Below are 21,720 nucleotides of genomic sequence, written 5' to 3'. Positions count from 1 at the left end.
GCTCACATTCTAGCACCATGGGGAGCCGGTTGGCTGAGCGGACAGCACGCTGGACTTGTGGTCCTGTGGTCCCGGGTTCGATCCTAGGCGCCGGCGAGAAACAATGGGCAGAGTTTCTTTCATCCGATGCCCCTGTTATCTAGCAGTAAAATAGGTACCTGGGTGTTAGTCAGCTGTCACGGGCTGCTTCCTGGGGGTGGAGGCCTGGTCGAGGACCGGGCCGCGGGGACACTAAAGCCCCCAAATCATCTCAAGATAACCTCAAGAAGATAACCATATTTGCACATTAACGTAACACAAGTTTGATCGTTCAAACTGTTTGTTTTGCATATTGTATAGAGTCAAGCCTGGATTGGTGAGGTTATCTTGGGACGATTTCGGGGCTTTAGTGTCCCCGCGGCCCGGTCCTCAACCAGGCTTCCACTCCCAGGACGCAGCAGGTGTCTAAGTCCCAGGTACCTATTGACTGCTAGGTAACAGGGGCATCAGGGTGACAAACATTTTGCCCATTTGTCTCCGCCTCCACCGGGGGTCGAACCCGGAACCTCAGGACCACGAATCCGAAGCGCTGTCCACCCAGCTGTCAGGCGCCCTTGACAGCTGGATAATAAATTTGTTGTAAATTGTTTAATGTTTCGTATATATATATATATATATATATATATATATATATATATATATATATATATATATATTATATATATATATATATATAATATAGATATATAATTTTCCCGTCACAATATATATCTGCTGTAAGAGACTCAGGCGTATATACTCTCCCCCTCCCTCCGTCTCTGCCTGCCTGTCACCTCAGCAGAGGGCCAGGTGGTGGCCTCTACCTCAGCACTGCTGAGGTAGAGGCCACTGACTCCCTCAACCTGGCTCTCTGCTGATGCACTAACCCCCCCCCCTCCACAATACCCCTAGTTACTGCTTCTTAGGTGAACTTAGGGCTAATGCAGCTTAAATACTGCAGTGTGTACTTGTTTTGCATTATATAATTATATTATATATACTATATATATTATATATATTACAAAATATATTACACAAGAGTAATGTGAAGTGTGGAATGGGTCAATAGGCCTTTAGCAGCCTCATGTTGTTGAGCAGGGGCAGGGCAGGGGTAGGGCAGTGTAGGCCAGGCCAGGGCAGGGGCAGGGTAGGGCAGGGTAGGCCAGGCCAGGGCAGGGCAGGGGTAGGGCAGTGTAGGCCAGGCCAGGGCAGGGGCAGGGTAGGGCAGGGTAGGCCAGGCCAGGGCAGGGCAGGGGTAGGGCAGTGTAGGCCAGGCCAGGGCAGGGGCAGGGTAGGGCAGGGTAGGCCAGGCCAGGGCAGGGCAGGGGTAGGGCAGTGTAGGCCAGGCCAGGGCAGGGCAGGGGTAGGGGTAGGGCAGTGTAGGCCAGGCAAGGGCAGGGCAGGGGCAGGGCAGGGTAGGGCAGGGTAGGCCAGGCCAGGGCAGGGGCAGGGTAGGGCAGGGTAGGCCAGGCCAGGGCAGGGCAGGGGTAGGGGTAGGGCAGTGTAGGCCAGGCCAGGGCAGGGGCAGGGCAGGGTAGGGCAGGGTAGGCCAGGCCAGTGCAGGGTAGGCCAGGCCAGGGCAGGGGTAGGGCAGGCCAGGCCAGGGGCAGGGTCAGGGGTAGGGCAGGGTAGGCCAGGCTAGGGCAGGGGCAGGGTCAAGGTAGGGGCAGGCCAGGGGCAGGTTCAGGGTAGGGGCAGGGTAGGGGCAGGGCAGTGGCAGGGCAGGGTCAGGGTAGGGGCAGGGCAGGGTCAGGGCAGGGTCAGGGTAGGGTCAGGGTAGGGGGGCAGGCCAGGGGCAGGCCGGGGCAGGCCAGGACAGGGGCAGGCCAGGGCAGGCAAGGCCAGGCCAGGGGCAGGGTCAGGGGTAGGGCAGGGTAGGCCAGGCTAGGGCAGGGGCAAGGTAGGGGCAGGCCAGGGGCAGGTTCAGGGTAGGGGCAGGGTAGGGGCAGGGCAGGGGAAGGCAGGGTCAGGGTAGGGGCAGGGCAGGGTCAGGGTAGGGGCAGGGCAGGGTCAGGGTAGGGTCAGGGTAGGGGCAGGCCAGGGGCAGGCCGGGGCAGGCCAGGACAGGGGCAGGCCAGGGCAGGCAAGGCAGGCCAGGGGCAGGGCAGGGGCAGGCCAGGGCAGGCCAGAAGCAGGGCCAGGGGCAGGCCGGGCCGGGGCAGGAGCAGGCCAGGGGCAGGCAAGGCAGGCCAGGGCAGGGGCAGGCCAGGGGCAGGGGCAGGCCAGGACAGGGGCAGGGGCAGGCCAGGGCAGGCAAGGCAGGCCAGGGCAGGGGCAGGCCAGGACAGGGGCAGGCAGGCCAGGCCAGGGCAGGGGCAGGCCAGGGGCAGGCCAGGCCAGGGGCAGGCAGGCCAGGCCAGGGCAGGGGCAGGCCAGGGCAGGGCAGGGGCAGGCCAGGGCAGGGCCAGGCCAGGGGCAGGCCAGGGCAGGGCCAGGCCAGGGGCAGGCCAGGGGGAGGCCAGGGGCAGGCCAGGGAAGGCCAGGGAAGGCAGGGCAGGGGCAGGGCCAGGCCAGGGCAGGGCAGGCCAGGGGCAGGCCAGGGCAGGGGCAGGTTCAGGGTAGGGGTAGGCCAGGGCCAGGGCAGGCCAGAGCAGGGCAGGCCAGGCCAGGGCAGGCCAGGGGCAGGCCAGGCCAGGGCAGGGGCAGGGCCAGGCCAGGGCCAGGGGCAGGCCTGGGCAGGGCAGGCCTGGGGCAGGCCAGGGCAGGGGCAGGTTCAGGGTAGGGGCAGGCCAGGGCAGGCAAGGCAGGCCAGGGCAGGGGTAGGCCAGGGTAGGCCAGAGCAGGGCAGGCCAGGCCAAGGCAGGCCAGGGCAGGGGCAGGCCAGGGCAGGGGTAGGCCAGGGCAGGGCAGGCCAGGGCAGGCCAGGGCAGGGGCAGGGGCAGGCCAGGGCAGGGCAGGCCAGGGCAGGCCAGGGGACAACAAAGAGCTCTGGCACCCTCGCCACCTGCCGGCAAATATAGCAACCTTTTTGTTGCTGTTCAACAGTGGCACTAAGCTCCCATAGGTGGCACTGGCACTCCTGTACAGTGGCACTCCCATAGGTGGCACAGGCACTCCTGTACAGTGGCACTGGCACTCCTGTACAGTGGCACTCCTATAGGTGGCACTGGCACTCCTGTACACAGTGGCACTCCCATAGGTGGCACTGGCACTCCTGTACAGTGGCACTCCCAAAGGTGGCACTGGCACTCCCGTACAGTGCCACTGGACCTCCCGTACAGTGCCACTCACATAGCGGCACTCACTCCGGTAGACAGCGGCACTCACTCCTGTAGACAGCGGCACTCACTCCTGTAGACAGCGGCACTCACTCCTGTAGAGACACACAGTGGCACTCACTCCTGTAGACACACACAGCGGCACTCACTCCTGTAGACACACACAGCGGCACTCACTCCTGTAGACACACACAGCGGCACTCACTCCTGTAGACACACACAGCGGCACTCACTCCTGTAGACACACACAGCGGCACTCACTCCTGTAGACACACACAGCGGCACTCACTCCTGTAGACACACACAGCGGCACTCACTCCTGTAGACACACACAGCGGCACTCACTCCTGTAGACACACACAGCGGCACTCACTCCTGTAGACACACACAGCGGCACTCACTCCTGTAGACACACACAGCGGCACTCACTCCTGTAGACACACACAGCGGCACTCACTCCTGTAGACACACACAGCGGCACTCACTCCTGTAGACACACACAGCGGCACTCACTCCTGTAGACACACACAGCGGCACTCACTCCTGTAGACACACACAGCGGCACTCACTCCTGTAGACACACACAGCGGCACTCACTCCTGTAGACACACACAGCGGCACTCACTCCTGTAGACACACAGCGGCACTCCTGTAGACACACAGTGGCACTCACTCCTGTAGACACACAGTGGCACTCACTCCTGTAGACACACAGTGGCACTCACTCCTGTAGACACACAGTGGCACTCACTCCTGTAGACACACAGTGGCACTCACTCCTGTAGACACACAGTGGCACTCACTCCTGTAGACACACAGTGGCACTCACTCCTGTAGACACACAGTGGCACTCACTCCTGTAGACACACAGTGGCACTCACTCCTGTAGACACACAGTGGCACTCACTCCTGTAGACACACAGTGGCACTCACTCCTGTAGACACACAGTGGCACTCACTCCTGTAGACACACAGTGGCACTCACTCCTGTAGACACACAGTGGCACTCACTCCTGTAGACACACAGTGGCACTCACTCCTGTAGACACACAGTGGCACTCACTCCTGTAGACACACAGTGGCACTCACTCCTGTACACAGTGGCACTCACTCCTGTACACAGTGGCACTCACTCCTGTACACAGTGGCACTCACTCCTGTACACAGTGGCACTCACTCCTGTACACAGTGGCACTCACTCCTGTAGACACACACAGTGGCACTCACTCCTGTAGACACACAGTGGCACTCCTGTAGACAGTGGCACTCACTCCTGTACACAGTGGCACTCATTGAGGCACTTGAGTGGTCTTTCACTCGCGGGGCGACGCTGAGTGCGTCTAGAATGACTCATACCGAGTACAACACAAATGGTGCCACCTGTCACCTGGGGGGGAGGGGGGGGTGCTTGTTAGTGAGGGGGGGTGTTGACCCCCCCTACCAGTCTTGTGGGGGGGGGGGTGTTGACCCCCCTACCAGTCTTGTGGGGGGGTGTTGACCCCCCTACCAGTCTTGTGGGGGGGTGTTGACCCCCCTACCAGTCTCGTGGGGGGGTGTTGACCCCCCTACCAGTCTTGTGGGGGGGTGTTGACCCCCCCCTACCAGTCTTGTGGGGGGGTGTTGACCCCCCCTACCAGTCTTGTGGGGGGGTGTTGACCCCCCCTACCAGTCTTGTGGGGGGGTGTTGACCCCCCCTACCAGTCTTGTGGGGGGGTGTTGACCCCCCTACCAGTCTTGTGGGGGGGTGTTGACCCCCCTACCAGTCTTGTGGGGGGGTGTTGACCCCCCTACCAGTCTTGTGGGGGGGTGTTGACCCCCCTACCAGTCTTGTGGGGGGGGGAGAATAACCTGGTCTCTGGGCCACCACTGGTAGTTTAGGGAATTGTTTGGTTTGAGTTTTACTATTTGTTTAAGAACATCCTCCCTGGTAACTGTTAAACTCGTCAACCTGTCCTCGTCCCCACCCACATAGACTTGTTCGGCTGAAGGCATATTGTTAACTTCCTCTTTAGTAAATACAGATACAAAATATATTAAAAATACTACTCATCTCCTTATCATTATCTGTTACTTGACCTGTCTCAGTTTTTAATGGACCTATCCTTTCCCTAGTCTTAGTACGATATAACTGAAAAAAACCTTTAGGATTTGTCTTTGCTTGCCCAGCTATGCGAACTTCATAGTTTCTTTTTGCTTTCCTTATCTCTTAACATTTCTAACCAGTTGTACGAATTCCTGTTCTAAACTTCCCCATTATTAATCCTTTTGTACCAAGCTCTCTTTTTACCTATAAGGTTCTTCTGATTCTTTGTTATCCACTTTGGGTCATTAGTATTCGATCTATTTAATTTGTATGATATACTACGTTACCATACAAAGTATGGTACTTTCCTCACCCCTTCACAGTATATGGGTACTTTCCTCACCCCTTCACAGTATATGGGTACTTTCCTCACCCCTTCACAGTATATGGGTACTTTCCTCACCCCTTCACAGTATATGGGTACTTTCCTCACCCCTTCACAGTATATGGGTACTTTCCTCACCCCTTCACAGTATATGGGTACTTTCCTCACCCCTTCACAGTATATGGGTACTTTCCTCACCCCTTCACAGTATATGGGTACTTTCCTCACCCCTTCACAGTATATGGGTACTTTCCTCACCCCTTCACAGTATATGGGTACTTTCCTCACCCCTTCACAGTATATGAGTACTTTCCTTATCCCTTCACAGTATATGAGTACTTTCCTTATCCCTTCACAGTATATGGGTACTTTCCTTATCCCTTCACAGTATATGAGTACTTTCCTCACCCCTTCACAGTATTTGAGTACTTTCCTTCCCCCTTCACAGTATATGAGTACTTTCCTCACCCCTTCACAGTATTTGAGTACTTTCCTTCCCCCTTCACAGTATATGAGTACTTTCCTTATCCCTTCACAGTATATGAGTACTTTCCTTATCCCTTCACAGTATATGAGTATTTTCCTACCCCCTTCACAGTATATGAGAACTTCCCTTACCTCTTCACAGTATACGAGTACTTATCTCACCCCTTCACAGTATATGAGAACTTCCCTTACCCCTTCACAGTATTTGAGTACTTTCCTCACCCTTCCCAGTATATGAGAACTTCCCTTACCTCTTCACAGTATATGAGAACTTCCCTTACCTCTTCACAGTATGAGTACTTTCCTCGCCCCCTTCACAGTATATGAGTACTTCCCTCACCCCCTTCACAGTATATGAGTACTTCCCTTACACTCTTCACAGTATATGGGTACTTCCCTCCCCTTCACAGTATATGGGTACTTCCCTCCCCCCTTCACAGTATATGGGTACTTTCCTCCCCCTTCACAGTATATGGGTACTTTCCTCCCCCTTCACAGTATATGGGTACTTTCCTCCCCTTCACAGTATATGGGTACTTTCCTCCCCTTCACAGTATATGGGTACTTCCCTCCCCCCTTCACAGTATATGGGTACTTTCCTCCCCCTTCACAGTATATGGGTACTTTCCTCCCCTTCACAGTATATGGGTACTTCCCTCCCCCCTTCACAGTATATGGGTACTTTCCTCCCCCTTCACAGTATATGGGTACTTTCCTCCCCCTTCACAGTATATGGGTACTTTCCTCCCCTTCACAGTATATGGGTACTTTCCTCCCCTTCACAGTATATGGGTACTTCCCTTACACTCTTCACAGTATATGAGTACTTTCCTCACCCCTTCACAGTATATGGGTACTTTCCTCACCCCTTCACAGTATATGAGTACTTCCCTCACCCCTTCACAGTATATGAGTACTTTCCTCCCCCCTTCACAGTATATGGGTACTTTCCTCCCCCTTCACAGTATATGGGTACTTTCCTCACCCCTTCACAATATATGAGTACTTCCCTCACCCCTTCACAGTATATGAGTACTTTCCTCCCCCCTTCACAGTATATGGGTACTTTCCTCCCCCTTCACAGTATATGGGTACTTTCCTCACCCCTTCACAGTATATGAGTACTTCCCTCACCCCTTCACAGTATATGAGTACTTTCCTCCCCCCTTCACAGTATATGGGTACTTTCCTCCCCCTTCACAGTATATGGGTACTTTCCTCACCCCTTCACAGTATATGGGTACTTTCCTCACCCCTTCACAGTATATGAGTACTTTCCTCACCCCTTCACAGTATATGAGTACTTTCCTCCCCCCTTCACAGTATATGGGTACTTTCCTCCCCCCCTTCACAGTATATGGGTACTTTCCTCCCCTTCACAGTATGAGTACTTTCCTCTCCCTCTTCACAGTACATGAGTACTTTCCTCACCCTCTTCACAGTATATGAGTACTTCCCTCACCCTCTTCACAGTACATGAGTACTTCCCTCACCCTCTTCACAGTATATGAGTACTTCCCTCACCCTCTTCACAGTACATGAGTACTTCCCTCACCCCCTTCACAGTATATGAGTACTTCCCTCACCCTCTTCACAGTATATGAGTACTTCCCTCACCCTCTTCACAGTACATGAGTACTTCCCTCACCCCCTTCACAGTACATGAGTACTTTCCTCACCCTCTTCACAGTATATGAGTACTTCCCTCACCCCTTCACAGTATATGGGTACTTCCCTCACCCCCTTCACAGTATATGAGTACTTCCCTCACCCTCTTCACAGTATATGAGTACTTCCCTCACCCTCTTCACAGTATATGAGTACTTCCCTCACCCCTTCACAGTATATGGGTACTTCCCTCACCCCCTTCACAGTATATGAGTACTTTCCTCACCCCCTTCACAGTATATGAGTACTTTCCTACTCCCTTCACAGTATACGAGTACTTCCCTACTTCCCATCTTGGGTGACGTGTTGTATTATACAATACACTGAGGTATTGTATTTAATACATCGTACAAATACATTTTGCTCATAAATGCAAACATTTGCCTCCAAATATTATTCTATTCTTAAATACAGTAAAAAATACAATAGTCAGAATACAGTTCAATAGATCACTTACCGCCCTTCAGTTTGCTCTACATAATACATCCAAATACAACAGCCTAATGTAGCAACAACGCCACATACAATACTGTAGTGCATGACAGACTGGACCCAAATGTAACTTGGTCGATTGGAAAATTTTGTCTTGGAGAATACATTCAGTAGTGTTTGTATTGTATGGGGCGTGTATGGAGTGTGTATGGGTGTATGGGGCGTGTATGGAGCGTGTATGGGTGTATGGGGCGTGTATGGAGCGTGTATGGGTGTATGGAGCGTGTATGGGTGTATGGAGCGTGTATGGAGCGTGTATGGGTGTATGGAGCGTGTATGGAGCGTGTATGGGTGTATGGAGCGTGTATGGGTGTATGGAGCGTGTATGGAGTGTGTATGGAGCGTGTATGGGTGTATGGGGCGTGTATGGAGCGTGTATGGAGCGTGTATGGGTGTATGGAGCGTGTATGGGGCGTGTATGGAGCGTGTATGGGTGTATGGAGCGTGTATGGAGCGTGTATGGGGCGTGTATGGGTGTATGGAGCGTGTATGGGGCGTGTATGGAGCGTGTATGGGTGTATGGAGCGTGTATGGAGCGTGTATGCGTCTATGTATCCTCCAAAGGATACCTGATCAACCAGGCTGTGACTCGTACGTCAGGCTGCGGGCAGCCGCGTCCAACAGCCTGGTTGATCAGTCCGGCAACCAGGAGGCCTGGTCGACGACCGGGCCGCGGGGACGCTAAGCCCCGGAAGCACCTCAAGGTAACCTCAAGGTAAGGTATGGGGCGTGTATGGGTCTATGGGGCGTGTATGGAGCGTGTATGGGGCGTGTATGGGGCGTGTATGGGGCGTGTATGGGGCGTGTATGGGGCGTGTATGGAGCGTGTATGGGGCGTGTATGGAGCCTGTATGGAGCGTGTATGGGGCGTGTATGGGGCGTGTATGGGGCGTGTATGGGGCGTGTATGGGGCGTGCATGGGGCGTGCATGGGGCGTGCATGGGGCGTGTATGGGGCGTGTATGGGGCGTGTATGGGGCGTGTATGGGGCGTGTATGGGGCGTGTATGGGGCGTGTATGGGGCGTGTATGGGGCTTGTATGGAGTCTGTATGGGGCGTGTATGGGTGTATGGGGCGTGTATGGGGCGTGTATAAGGGTGTATGGGGCGTGTATGGAGCGTGTATGGAGCGTGTATGGAGCGTGTATGGAGCGTGTATGGAGCGTGTATGGAGCGTGTATGGAGCGTGTATGGGGCGTGTTTGGGGCGTGTATGGGGCGTGTATGGAGCGTGTATGGAGCGTGTATGGAGCGTGTATAGAGCGTGTATGGGTGTATGGGGCGTGTATGGAGCGTGTATGGGGCGGGTGTGAGTGTATGGAGCGTGTATGGGTCTATGGGGCGTGTATGGAGCGTGTACTGAGCGTTTATGGGGCAAGACAGTGCTCTAGTACTCACGCTCAAGTAGTCCTTATTGATCCGCTCAACACTGTCCTGCTCCGCCTCGCTGCCCTCAAGCTCCTGAGGCAAAGAAAACGGTACCGTTAACACATCACAGAAAACGCGTCCTGGCTTATGGGTAACTCTTCAAATCTTACCTGATTTGCCCTGCGGGCCTCATACCTCTAGTGGCCTCCAATGAAGGAAAACCCAGCGGCTTGTCAAAGGTTCCTCCATTTCTCCTATTCCAGGATGTCACCCACAACAGTTCCCTAACTCACGTTCACCAGTTTACTGCCGAGTGAACAGATGAAGATCTAGGAGTTGATATCACACCAAACCTGTCTCCTGAAGCCCACATAAAGAGAATAACATCAGCGGCATATGCGAGGCTGGCTAACATCAGAACAGCGTTCAGGAACCTGTGTAAGGAATCATTCAGAATCTTGTACACCACATATGTAAGACCAATCCTGGAGTATGCGGCCCCAGCATGGAGCCCGTACCTTGTCAAGCACAAGACGAAGCTGGAAAAAGTCCAAAGGTATGCCACTAGACTAGTCCCAGAACTAAGAGGCATGAGTTACGAGGAAAGGCTGCGGGAAATGCACCGTACGACACTGGAAGACAGAAGAGTAAGGGGAGACATGATCACAACCTACAAAATCCTCAGGGGAATCGACCGGGTAAACAAGGATGAACTATTCAACACGGGTGGGACGCGAACAAGGGGACACAGGTGGAGACCGAGTACCCACATGAGCCACAGGGACGTTAGAAGGAACTTTTTCAGTGTGGGAGTAGTTAACAGGTGGAATGCATTAGGCAGTGATGTGATAGAGGCTATATATAAATTAATACATTAGCATAGTGTGCCTATATAGACACTGGTTAGGTTAGGTGCACTTACGAACCTGTACATCTTTCCTCAACCTTTGACGGCTTTGGTTACATTAAACAGTTTACAAGCATGAAAACTTGCCAATCCACTGTTGTTATTGTTATAAACAGCCTCCTGGTGCTTCCGAGCTCATTAACTGTTTAATAATTGTAAACAAAGCCGCCAAAGATTGAGAACAGATGGACAGGTTTGTACGTGCTTGCGTAACCGCTTCGTGAATCTGGCCCCAGGTTCGTAAGTGCTTCGTGAATCTGGCCCCAGGTTCGTAAGTGCTTGCGTAACTCCTTCATTTACTGTGTATTCACCTAGTTGTACTCACCGAGTTGTGTTTGCGGGGGTTGAGCTCTGCTCTTTCGGCCCGCCTCTCAACTGTCAACTGTTACTATTTTTTTCCTACACCACACACACCCCAGAAAGCTGCCCGTGACAGCTGACTAACTCCCAGGTACCTATTTACTGCTAGGTAACAGGGGTATAGGGTGAAACAAACTCTGCCCATCGTTTTCTCGCCGGCGCCCGGGATCGAACCCGGGACCACAGGATCACGTGTCCAGCGTGCTGTTCGCTCTGCCGCCGGCTCCTGATGACTTTCTGATGGGCATTAATAGGCCTACATAAAAGCTCTTGCATTGTTAAAAAGCCTTTGTCACACAAATGACTGTAGTTGGAGGTGTGTAATGATGGTCCAGGTGTATACAGGACCCCACACCTGCTGTAACTACCTCTCATAACTATGGTGCAGGTGTATACAGGACCCCACACCTGCTGTAACTCTCGTAACGATGGTACAGGTGTATACAGGACCCCACACCTGCTGTAACTCTCGTAACGATGGTACAGGTGTATACAGTGCCCCACACCTGCTGTAACTACCTCTCATAACTATGGTGCAGGTGTATACAGGACCCCACACCTGCTGTAACTCTCGTAACGATGGTACAGGTGTATACAGGGCCCCACACCTGCTGTAACTCTCGTAACGATGGTACAGGTGTATACAGGGCCCCACACCTGCTGTAACTACCTCTCATAACTATGGTGCAGGTGTATACAGGACCCCACACCTGCTGTAACTCTCGTAACGATGGTACAGGTGTATACAGGGCCCCACACCTGCTGTAACTCTCGTAACGATGGTACAGGTGTATACAGGGCCCCACACCTGCTGTAACTCTCGTAACGATGGTACAGGTGTATACAGGGCCCCACACCTGCTGTAACTCTCGAAACGATGGTACAGGTGTATACAGGGCCCCACACCTGCTGTAACTCTCGTAACGATGGTACAGGTGTATACAGGGCCCACACCTGTAACTACCTCTCATAACTGCTACTCTAACACCTAATTACTAGTATTAATACACTCCATGTACTAATGCACTGTATTATGTATTAATACACTATGTATTAACACTCCATTATGTATTAATACACACTATTATATATTAATACACAATGTATTAATACACAATTATGTATTAATACACAATTATGTATTAATACACTGTATTATGTATTAATACACACTATGTATTAATACACACTTATGTATTAATACACTATGTATTAATACACTATGTATTAATACACTATGTATTAATACACTGTATTATGTATTAATACACTGTATTATGTATTAATACACTGTATTATGTATTAATACACTATAATGTATTAATACACAATTATATATTAATACACACTGTATTATGTATTAATACACACTTATGCTGTTTGATTCTATTATTATTATTCCATGTTATAAATGTATGTCTGTTCAGTGTGCCTTATGTCTTGCATGTGGGGGGGGGGGGCTGGGGGGGGCGGGCGGGGGGGGCAGTGTTTCCTGCCATTGTCAGCCCTTTAAAAGCTTCTGAACCATTAGCGACTCATCTTGGCTGTTAATTGGCTCATTAAGCAGCCGTGGCGTGACAGGATTAGCGGTCCAGCCTTCCCATTGGATGGTTTTCTTAATCCCTCAGCGGCTCGAACCAGTGGCGCCGGGTCAACGGGTCTTCTCGAACAAGCAGCGGCTCAGTGGCACCGAGCCGTGACGTGTTGCACTAACGGAGCTCTGCACGACAGGTTATGGTTATCTTGAGATGATTTCGGGGCTTTAGTGTCCCCGCGGCCCGGTCCTCGACCAGGCCTCCACCCCCAGGAAGCAGCCCGTGACAGCTGACTAACTCCCAGGTACCTATTTACTGCTATGGTGCCTCTTTATTTATGGTGCCTCTTGGTGTGTTCAAACACGAAAACGTTCGGAATTTTCGTTTCATTTTTGTAGGGATTCACGTCAACGAATCTCAAGTGTTTGGTGACTATTCTGGCTCTACGGGATGTGGATCCTCGGGGCCTCAGTGTCAGCAACAAGAGTAGTGGTCACACTGACTACGACCGACCACTGTCAACACCGTCCTCGGGGCCTCAGTGTCAGCAACAAGAGTAGTGGTCACACTGACTACGACCGACCACTGTCAACACTGTCCTCGGGGCCTCAGTGTCGGCAACAAGAGTAGTGGTCACACTGACTACGGCCGACCACTGTCAACACTGTCCTCGGGGCATCAGTGTCAGCAACAAGAGTAGTGGTCACACTGACTACGACCGACCACTGTCAACACCGTCCTCGGGGCCTCAGTGTCAGCAACAAGAGTAGTGGTCACACTGACTACGACCGACCACTGTCAACACTGTCCTCGGGGCCTCAGTGTCGACAACAATAGTGGCCACACTGACTACGGCCGACCACTGTCAACACTGTCGTCAGGGCCTCAGTGTGGCCATCAGTGTCAGCAACAAGAGTAGTGGCCACACTGACTACGACCGACCACTGTCAACACTGTCCTCAGGGCCTCAGTGTCAGCAACAAGAGTAGTGGTCACACTGACTACGACCGACCACTGTCAACACTGTCCTCGGGGCCTCAGTGTCGGCAACAAGAGTAGTGGTCACACTGACTACGGCCGACCACTGTCAACACTGTCCTCGGGGCCTCAGTGTGGCCATCAGTGTCAGCAACAAGAGTAGTGGTCACACTGACTACGACCGACCACTGTCAACACCGTCCTCGGGGCCACAGTGTCAGCAACAAGAGTAGTGGTCACACTGACTACGACCGACCACTGTCAACACTGTCCTCGGGGCCTCAGTGTCGGCAACAAGAGTAGTGGTCACACTGACTACGGCCGACCACTGTCAACACTGTCCTCGGGGCCTCAGTGTGGCCATCAGTGTCAGCAACAAGAGTAGTGGTCACACTGACTACGGCCGACCACTGTCAACACCGTCCTCGGGGCCACAGTGTCAGCAACAAGAGTAGTGGTCACACTGACTACGACCGACCACTGTCAACACCGTCCTCGGGGCCTCAGTGTCAGCAACAAGAGTAGTGGCCACACTGACTACGGCCGACCACTGTCAACACTGTCCTCAGGGCCTCAGTGTCGGCAACAAGAGTAGTGGTCACACTGACTACGACCGACCACTGTCAACACTGTCCTCGGGGCCTCAGTGTCGGCAACAAGAGTAGTGGCCACACTGACTACGGCCGACCACTGTCAACACTGTCCTCAGGGCCTCAGTGTCGGCAACAAGAGTAGTGGTCACACTGACTACGACCGACCACTGTCAACACTGTCCTCAGGGCCTCAGTGTCGGCAACAAGAGTAGTGGCCACACTGACTACGACCGACCACTGTCAACACTGTCCTCAGGGCCTCAGTGTCGGCAACAAGAGTAGTGGCCACACTGACTACGACCGACCACTGTCAACACTGTCCTCGGGGCCTCAGTGTCGGCAACAAGAGTAGTGGCCACACTGACTACGGCCGACCACTGTCAACACTGTCCTCAGGGCCTCAGTGTCGGCAACAAGAGTAGTCGCCACACTGACTACGACCGACCACTGTCAACACCGTCCTCGGGGCCTCAGTGTGGCCATCAGTGTCGGCAACAAGAGTAGTGGTCACACTGACTACGGCCGACCACTGTCAACACCGTCCTCGGGGCCTCAGTGTGGCCATCAGTGTCAGCAACAAGAGTAGTGGCCACACTGACTACAGCCGACCACTGTCAACACTGTCCTCAGGGCCTCAGTGTGGCCATCAGTGTCGACAACAAGAGTAGTGGCCACACTGACTACGGCCGACCACTGTCAACACTGTCGTCAGGGCCTCAGTGTGGCCATCAGTGTCAGCAACAAGAGTAGTGGCCACACTGACTACGGCCGACCACTGTCAACACCGTCCTCGGGGCCTCAGTGTCAGCAAAAAGAGTAGTGGCTACACTGACTACGGCCGACCACTGTCAACACTGTCCTCGGGGCCTCAGTGTGGCCATCAGTGTCAGCAACAAGAGTAGTGGCCACACTGACTACGGCCGACCACTGTCAACACTGTCCTCGGGGCCTCAGTGTGGCCATCAGTGTCAGCAACAAGAGTAGTGGCCACATTGACTACGGCCGACCACTGTCAACACTGTCGTCAGGGCCTCAGTGTCGGCAACAAGAGTAGTGGTCACACTGACTACGGCCGACCACTGTCAACACCGTCCTCGGGGCCTCAGTGTGGCCATCAGTGTCGGCAACAAGAGTAGTGGCCACACTGACTACGGCCGACCACTGTCAACACTGTCCTCAGGGCCTCAGTGTGGCCATCAGTGTCAGCAACAAGAGTAGTGGCCACACTGACTACAGCCGACCACTGTCAACACTGTCCTCAGGGCCTCAGTGTGGCCATCAGTGTCGACAACAAGAGTAGTGGCCACACTGACTACGGCCGACCACTGTCAACACTGTCGTCAGGGCCTCAGTGTGGCCATCAGTGTCAGCAACAAGAGTAGTGGCCACACTGACTACGGCCGACCACTGTCAACACCGTCCTCGGGGCCTCAGTGTCAGCAAAAAGAGTAGTGGCTACACTGACTACGGCCGACCACTGTCAACACTGTCCTCGGGGCCTCAGTGTGGCCATCAGTGTCAGCAACAAGAGTAGTGGTCACACTGACTACGGCCGACCACTGTCAACACTGTCCTCGGGGCCTCAGTGTCAGCAACAAGAGTAGTGGTCACACTGACTACGGCCGACCACTGTCAACACTGTCCTCGGGGCCTCAGTGTGGCCATCAGTGTCAGCAACAAGAGTAGTGGTCACACTGACTACGGCCGACCACTGTCAACACTGTCCTCGGGGCCTCAGTGTCAGCAACAAGAGTAGTGGTCACACTGACTACGGCCGACCACTGTCAACACCGTCCTCGGGGCCTCAGTGTGGCCATCAGTGTCGGCAACAAGAGTAGTGGCCACACTGACTACGGCCGACCACTGTCAACACTGTCCTCAGGGCCTCAGTGTGGCCATCAGTGTCAGCAACAAAAGTAGTGGCCACACTGACTACGGCCGACCACTGTCAACACTGTCCTCAGGGCCTCAGTGTCAGCAACAAGAGTAGTGGCCACACTGACTACGGCCGACCACTGTCAACACTGTCGTCAGGGCCTCAGTGTGGCCATCAGTGTCAGCAACAATAGTGGCCACACTGACTACGGCCGACCACTGTCAACACTGTCGTCAGGGCCTCAGTGTGGCCATCAGTGTCAGCAACAAGAGTAGTGGCCACACTGACTACGGCCGACCACTGTCAACACTGTCGTCAGGGCCTCAGTGTGGCCATCAGTGTCAGCAACAAGAGTAGTGGCCACACTGACTACGGCCGACCACTGTCAACACTGTCGTCAGGGCCTCAGTGTGGCCATCAGTGTCAGCAACAAGAGTAGTGGCCACACTGACTACGGCCGACCACTGTCAACACTGTCGTCAGGGCCTCAGTGTGGCCATCAGTGTCAGCAACAAGAGTAGTGGCCACACTGACTACAGCCGACCACTGTCAACACTGTCCTCAGGGCCTCAGTGTGGCCATCAGTGTCGACAACAAGAGTAGTGGCCACACTGACTACGGCCGACCACTGTCAACACTGTCGTCAGGGCCTCAGTGTGGCCATCAGTGTCAGCAACAAGAGTAGTGGCCACACTGACTACGGCCGACCACTGTCAACACCGTCCTCGGGGCCTCAGTGTCAGCAACAAGAGTAGTGGCTACACTGACTACGGCCGACCACTGTCAACACTGTCCTCGGGGCCTCAGTGTGGCCATCAGTGTCAGCAACAAGAGTAGTGGCCACACTGACTACGGCCGACCACTGTCAACACTGTCCTCAGGGCCTCAGTGTCAGCAACAAGAGTAGTGGTCACACTGACTACGGCCGACCACTGTCAACACTGTCCTCGGGGCCTCAGTGTCAGCAACAAGAGTAGTGGTCACACTGACTACGGCCGACCACTGTCAACACTGTCCTCGGGGCCTCAGTGTGGCCATCAGTGTCAGCAACAAGAGTAGTGGTCACACTGACTACGGCCGACCACTGTCAACACTGTCCTCGGGGCCTCAGTGTCAGCAACAAGAGTAGTGGTCACACTGACTACGGCCGACCACTGTCAACACCGTCCTCGGGGCCTCAGTGTGGCCATCAGTGTCGGCAACAAGAGTAGTGGCCACACTGACTACGGCCGACCACTGTCAACACTGTCGTCAGGGCCTCAGTGTGGCCATCAGTGTCAGCAACAAGAGTAGTGGCCACACTGACTACGGCCGACCACTGTCAACACTGTCGTCAGGGCCTCAGTGTGGCCATCAGTGTCAGCAACAAGAGTAGTGGCCACACTGACTACGGCCGACCACTGTCAACACTGTCGTCAGGGCCTCAGTGTGGCCATCAGTGTCAGCAACAAGAGTAGTGGCCACACTGACTACGGCCGACCACTGTCAACACTGTCGTCAGGGCCTCAGTGTGGCCATCAGTGTCAGCAACAAGAGTAGTGGCCACACTGACTACAGCCGACCACTGTCAACACTGTCCTCAGGGCCTCAGTGTGGCCATCAGTGTCGACAACAATAGTGGCCACACTGACTACGGCCGACCACTGTCAACACTGTCGTCAGGGCCTCAGTGTGGCCATCAGTGTCAGCAACAAGAGTAGTGGCCACACTGACTACGGCCGACCACTGTCAACACTGTCCTCAGGGCCTCAGTGTCAGCAACAAGAGTAGTGGTCACACTGACTACGGCCGACCACTGTCAACACTGTCCTCAGGGCCTCAGTGTCAGCAACAAGAGTAGTGGTCACACTGACTACGGCCGACCACTGTCACTGTCCTCGGGGCCTCAGTGTCAGCAACAAGAGTAGTGGTCACACTGACTACGGCCGACCACTGTCAACACTGTCCTCGGGGCCTCAGTGTGGCCATCAGTGTCAGCAACAAGAGTAGTGGCCACACTGACTACGACCGACCACTGTCAACACTGTCGTCAGGGCCTCAGTGTCAGCAACAAGAGTAGTGGTCACACTGACTACGGCCGACCACTGTCAACACTGTCCTCAGGGCCTCAGTGTCGGCAACAAGAGTAGTGGTCACACTGACTATGGCCGACCACTGTCAACACCGTCCTCGGAGCCTCAGTGTGGCCATCAGGGTCAGCAACACTGACTCCTTGTGTGTCTCCCTCGTAGAACAGGTAAGCAATATTTTCAACTTTCAACACAAACATTCTCTTAGCTTAAATATATTTGTCAAAACTGGAACTTCTTGAGCTGAATTAAGTGGAAAAAATAATTTAATATCTAGCAGAAATGACTTTCTGGATTAATTTTAATGAAGGATATCCTGATATTAGTATTAGTAGTTTCCTATATATTGTCTTATCGATCGTTATCGTGGGTGTGGCAGTGTGATCTGAGAACACGAACGCACGAATGGTGCTACACAAACCTCTTACAATGTTGCTTTTATCTCGTATGCACCACATAACGACAAAAATTATCGTACTAGAAAATGGAAGCGGCTCGTGAAAGCGACGTACTGTCCCGTTTTCCGTTTTGGGTCCTGTGGTAGGTTAGGAATTGAATTATCAAGAGAAAGCACCACGCCATCACGACTATATAGCACTGGGAAGGGGTCAGGATCAGAATTTGCGATGGGACGGGAGGGAAGGAATGACTAGAACTCTAAATTGACTGAACAAATCCACAAGGGCCGTGACGAGGATTCGAACCTGCGTCCGAGAGCATCTGACTTTTCTTGACGTTGGGGAAGATTAGGAGGCCGGACTGACTAAACAACTCTTGCACTCGGATATTGCGCACTTCAGCAACGACAACAACATTCAATAGTTTGAAACAAACACAACAAGTCCAATATTTATTGCAAAATCCAACTATTTATGCCCACATGTTCGCAACTCTGACAATTACACAATTAACAAACAAAAAATTTCAAAAGTTGCATTTTTTTTTTAATTTTTTACTCCAATTTCTGGTGAAAATTCCCAAGAACTTCTTTGCGAAGTTTGTAAACTGTAAATGAGTTCAAGTTATGTTTTGTTTTGTTTAAACTAAGTTGTAAACATCTTAGTGAGTAGTTTGTATATTATTATTATAATATACACATTACTGGGGGGGGGGGACTGGTGTTGCTCTTGTCTCATCTGTCCATCTATCCATGTGTCTATCCATCTATATGTATCTATCCATCCATCCGTTTATCTATCCATATATGTATCACCCATCTCAATCTATCCATCCATTTCCCCAATCTATTTATCCATCCATATAACTATCAATCTATCCATACATCTATTCATTCATCCATCTACTCATACATATATTCATCTGTCCATCTATGCATCCATATTTCCATCCATCTTCCTTTCTATCCATCTATATTTCTATCCATATATCCATCCACCCATGTATAGATCCATCCTTTTATCCATCATTCTGGCCATAATCAATCCATCTTTCGTCAAACCACTCATACTATTGTATATACATACATACATACTCATACCCTCCGTCTATTGTTTCTGTCTCTTGAATAACAATTATTTTATAGTGTGAGGGTGGTGGGGATGAGGAGGGTGATGGCAGTGTGAGTGTGGTGGGGATGAGGAGGGTGATGGCAGTGTGAGTGTGGTGGGGATGAGGAGGGTGATGGCAGTGTGAGTGTGGTGGGGATGAGGAGGGTGATGGCAGTGTGAGTGTGGTGGGGATGAGGAGGGTGATGGCAGTGTGAGTGTGGTGGGGATGAGGAGGGTGATGGCAGTGTGAGTGTGGTGGGGATGAGGAGGGTGATGGCAGTGTGAGTGTGGTGGGGATGAGGAGGGTGATGGCAGTGTGAGGGTGGTGGGGATGAGGAGGGTGATGGCAGTGTGAGTGTGGTGGCGATGAGGAGGGTGATGGCAGTGTGAGGGTGGTGGGGATGAGGAGGGTGATGGCAGTGTGAGTGTGGTGGCGATGAGGAGGGTGATGGCAGTGTGAGTGTGGTGGGGATGAGGAGGGTGATGGCAGTGTGAGTGTGGTGGGGATGAGGAGGGTGATGGCAGTGTGAGGGTGGTGGGGATGAGGAGGGTGATGGCAGTGTGAGTGTGGTGGCGATGAGGAGGGTGATGGCAGTGTGAGTGTGGTGGCGATGAGGAGGGTGATGGCAGTGTGAGGGTGGTGGGGATGAGGAGGGTGATGGCAGTGTGAGTGTGGTGGGGATGAGGAGGGTGATGGCAGTGTGAGTGTGGTGGGGATGAGGAGGGTGATGGCAGTGTGAGTGTGGTGGGGATGAGGAGGGTGATGGCTGGGGATGAGGAGGGTGATGGCAGTGTGAGTGTGGTGGGGATGAGGAGGATGATGGCAGTGTGAGTGTGGTGGGGATGAGGAGGGTGATGGTAGTGTGAGTGTGGTGGGGATGAGGAGGGTGATGGCAGTGTGAGTGTGGTGGAGATGAGGAGGGTGATGGTAGTGTGAGTGTGGTGGGGATGAGGAGGATGATGGCAGTGTGAGTGTGGTGGGGATGAGGAGGGTGATGGTAGTGTGAGTGTGGTGGGGATGAGGAGGGTGATGGCAGTGTGAGTGTGGTGGGGATGAGGAGGGTGATGGTAGTGTGAGTGAGGGTGATGGCAGTGTGAGGGTGGTGGGGATGAGGAGGGTGATGGTAGTGTGAGTGTGGTGGGGATGAGGAGGGTGATGGCAGTGTGAGTGTGGTGGGGATGAGGAGGGTGATGGTAGTGTGAGTGTGAGTGTGGTGGGGATGAGGAGGGTGATGGCAGTGTGAGTGTGGTGGGGATGAGGAGGGTGATGGTAGTGTGAGTGTGGTGGGGATGAGGAGGGTGATGGCAGTGTGAGGGTGGTGGGGATGAGGAGGGTGATGGCAGTGTGAGTGTGGTGGGGATGAGGAGGGTGATGGCAGTGTGAGGGTGGTGGGGATGAGGAGGGTGATGGTAGTGTGAGTGTGGTGGGGATGAGGAGGGTGATGGCAGTGTGAGGGTGGTGGGGATGAGGAGGGTGATGGCAGTGTGAGGGTGGTGGGGATGAGGAGGGGTGATGGCAGTGTGAGGGTGGTGGGGATGAGGAGGGTGATGGCAGTGTGAAATAGAACAGTCACCCTGGACACTGAGAAAGTGTGATTTGAGAAGCCTTTGAAGCAGTTGGATCGCTTGTTTTATGGTAGTACGGGCAAATTATGCACACCAGGACATGCAGGCGATGAGTCGCAATAACGTGGCTGAAGTATGTCGACCAGACCACACACTAGAAGGTGAAGGGACGACGACGTTTTGGTCCGTCCTGGACCATTCTCAAGTCGACTTGAGAATGGTCCAGGACGGACCGAAACGTCGTCGTCCCTTCACCTTCTAGTGTGTGGTCTGGTCGACAGCTGGATATTTCTGTTAATTTCCCCGAGATCAGTGAATAATGATGTACATTACTATAAGAATAATTGGTGTTGTGAAAAGTTTGTTTTCAAAATATTTAGCTGTGTAGCTGGCGGGTGGTGCCGAAATTCGTCGTGGGTGTCAGAATGTGACCCTGGCACACTGTTACCTTTTGAGTACTGGCCACCCCCACCAGCCTATGTTCATCCCCTACCCCAGACTATAACCTCTGCCAAGTTAGGCGAGACTAGCCCCAAGCATCTGGCCTACAACTCGGGACAAATTGACATTGTAATATAGTACAGAAGATACACACACACACACACACACACTATTCCCTGTTGATTGACGGTTGGGAGGCGGGACCAAAGAGCCAGAGCTCAACCCCCACAAG

General features: G+C 53.1%; 1 protein-coding gene across 1 annotated transcript in view; it reads right to left on the bottom strand.

The window, feature by feature from the left end:
* Nucleotides 1–21,720, bottom strand: part of LOC123770570 (uncharacterized) — a 564,737-nt gene that overhangs the window by 394,816 nt on the left and 148,201 nt on the right. Inside the window, 1 exon segment of the mRNA XM_069301599.1 lies at nt 9,686–9,748. Within this exon segment, the coding sequence (XP_069157700.1) occupies nt 9,686–9,748 (63 nt within the window).

The sequence above is a fragment of the Procambarus clarkii genome, chromosome 46 (genome assembly GCF_040958095.1).
Source record: "Procambarus clarkii isolate CNS0578487 chromosome 46, FALCON_Pclarkii_2.0, whole genome shotgun sequence".
Lineage (NCBI taxonomy): Eukaryota > Metazoa > Arthropoda > Malacostraca > Decapoda > Cambaridae > Procambarus > Procambarus clarkii.
This window is presented reverse-complemented; position numbering and strand designations above follow the sequence as displayed.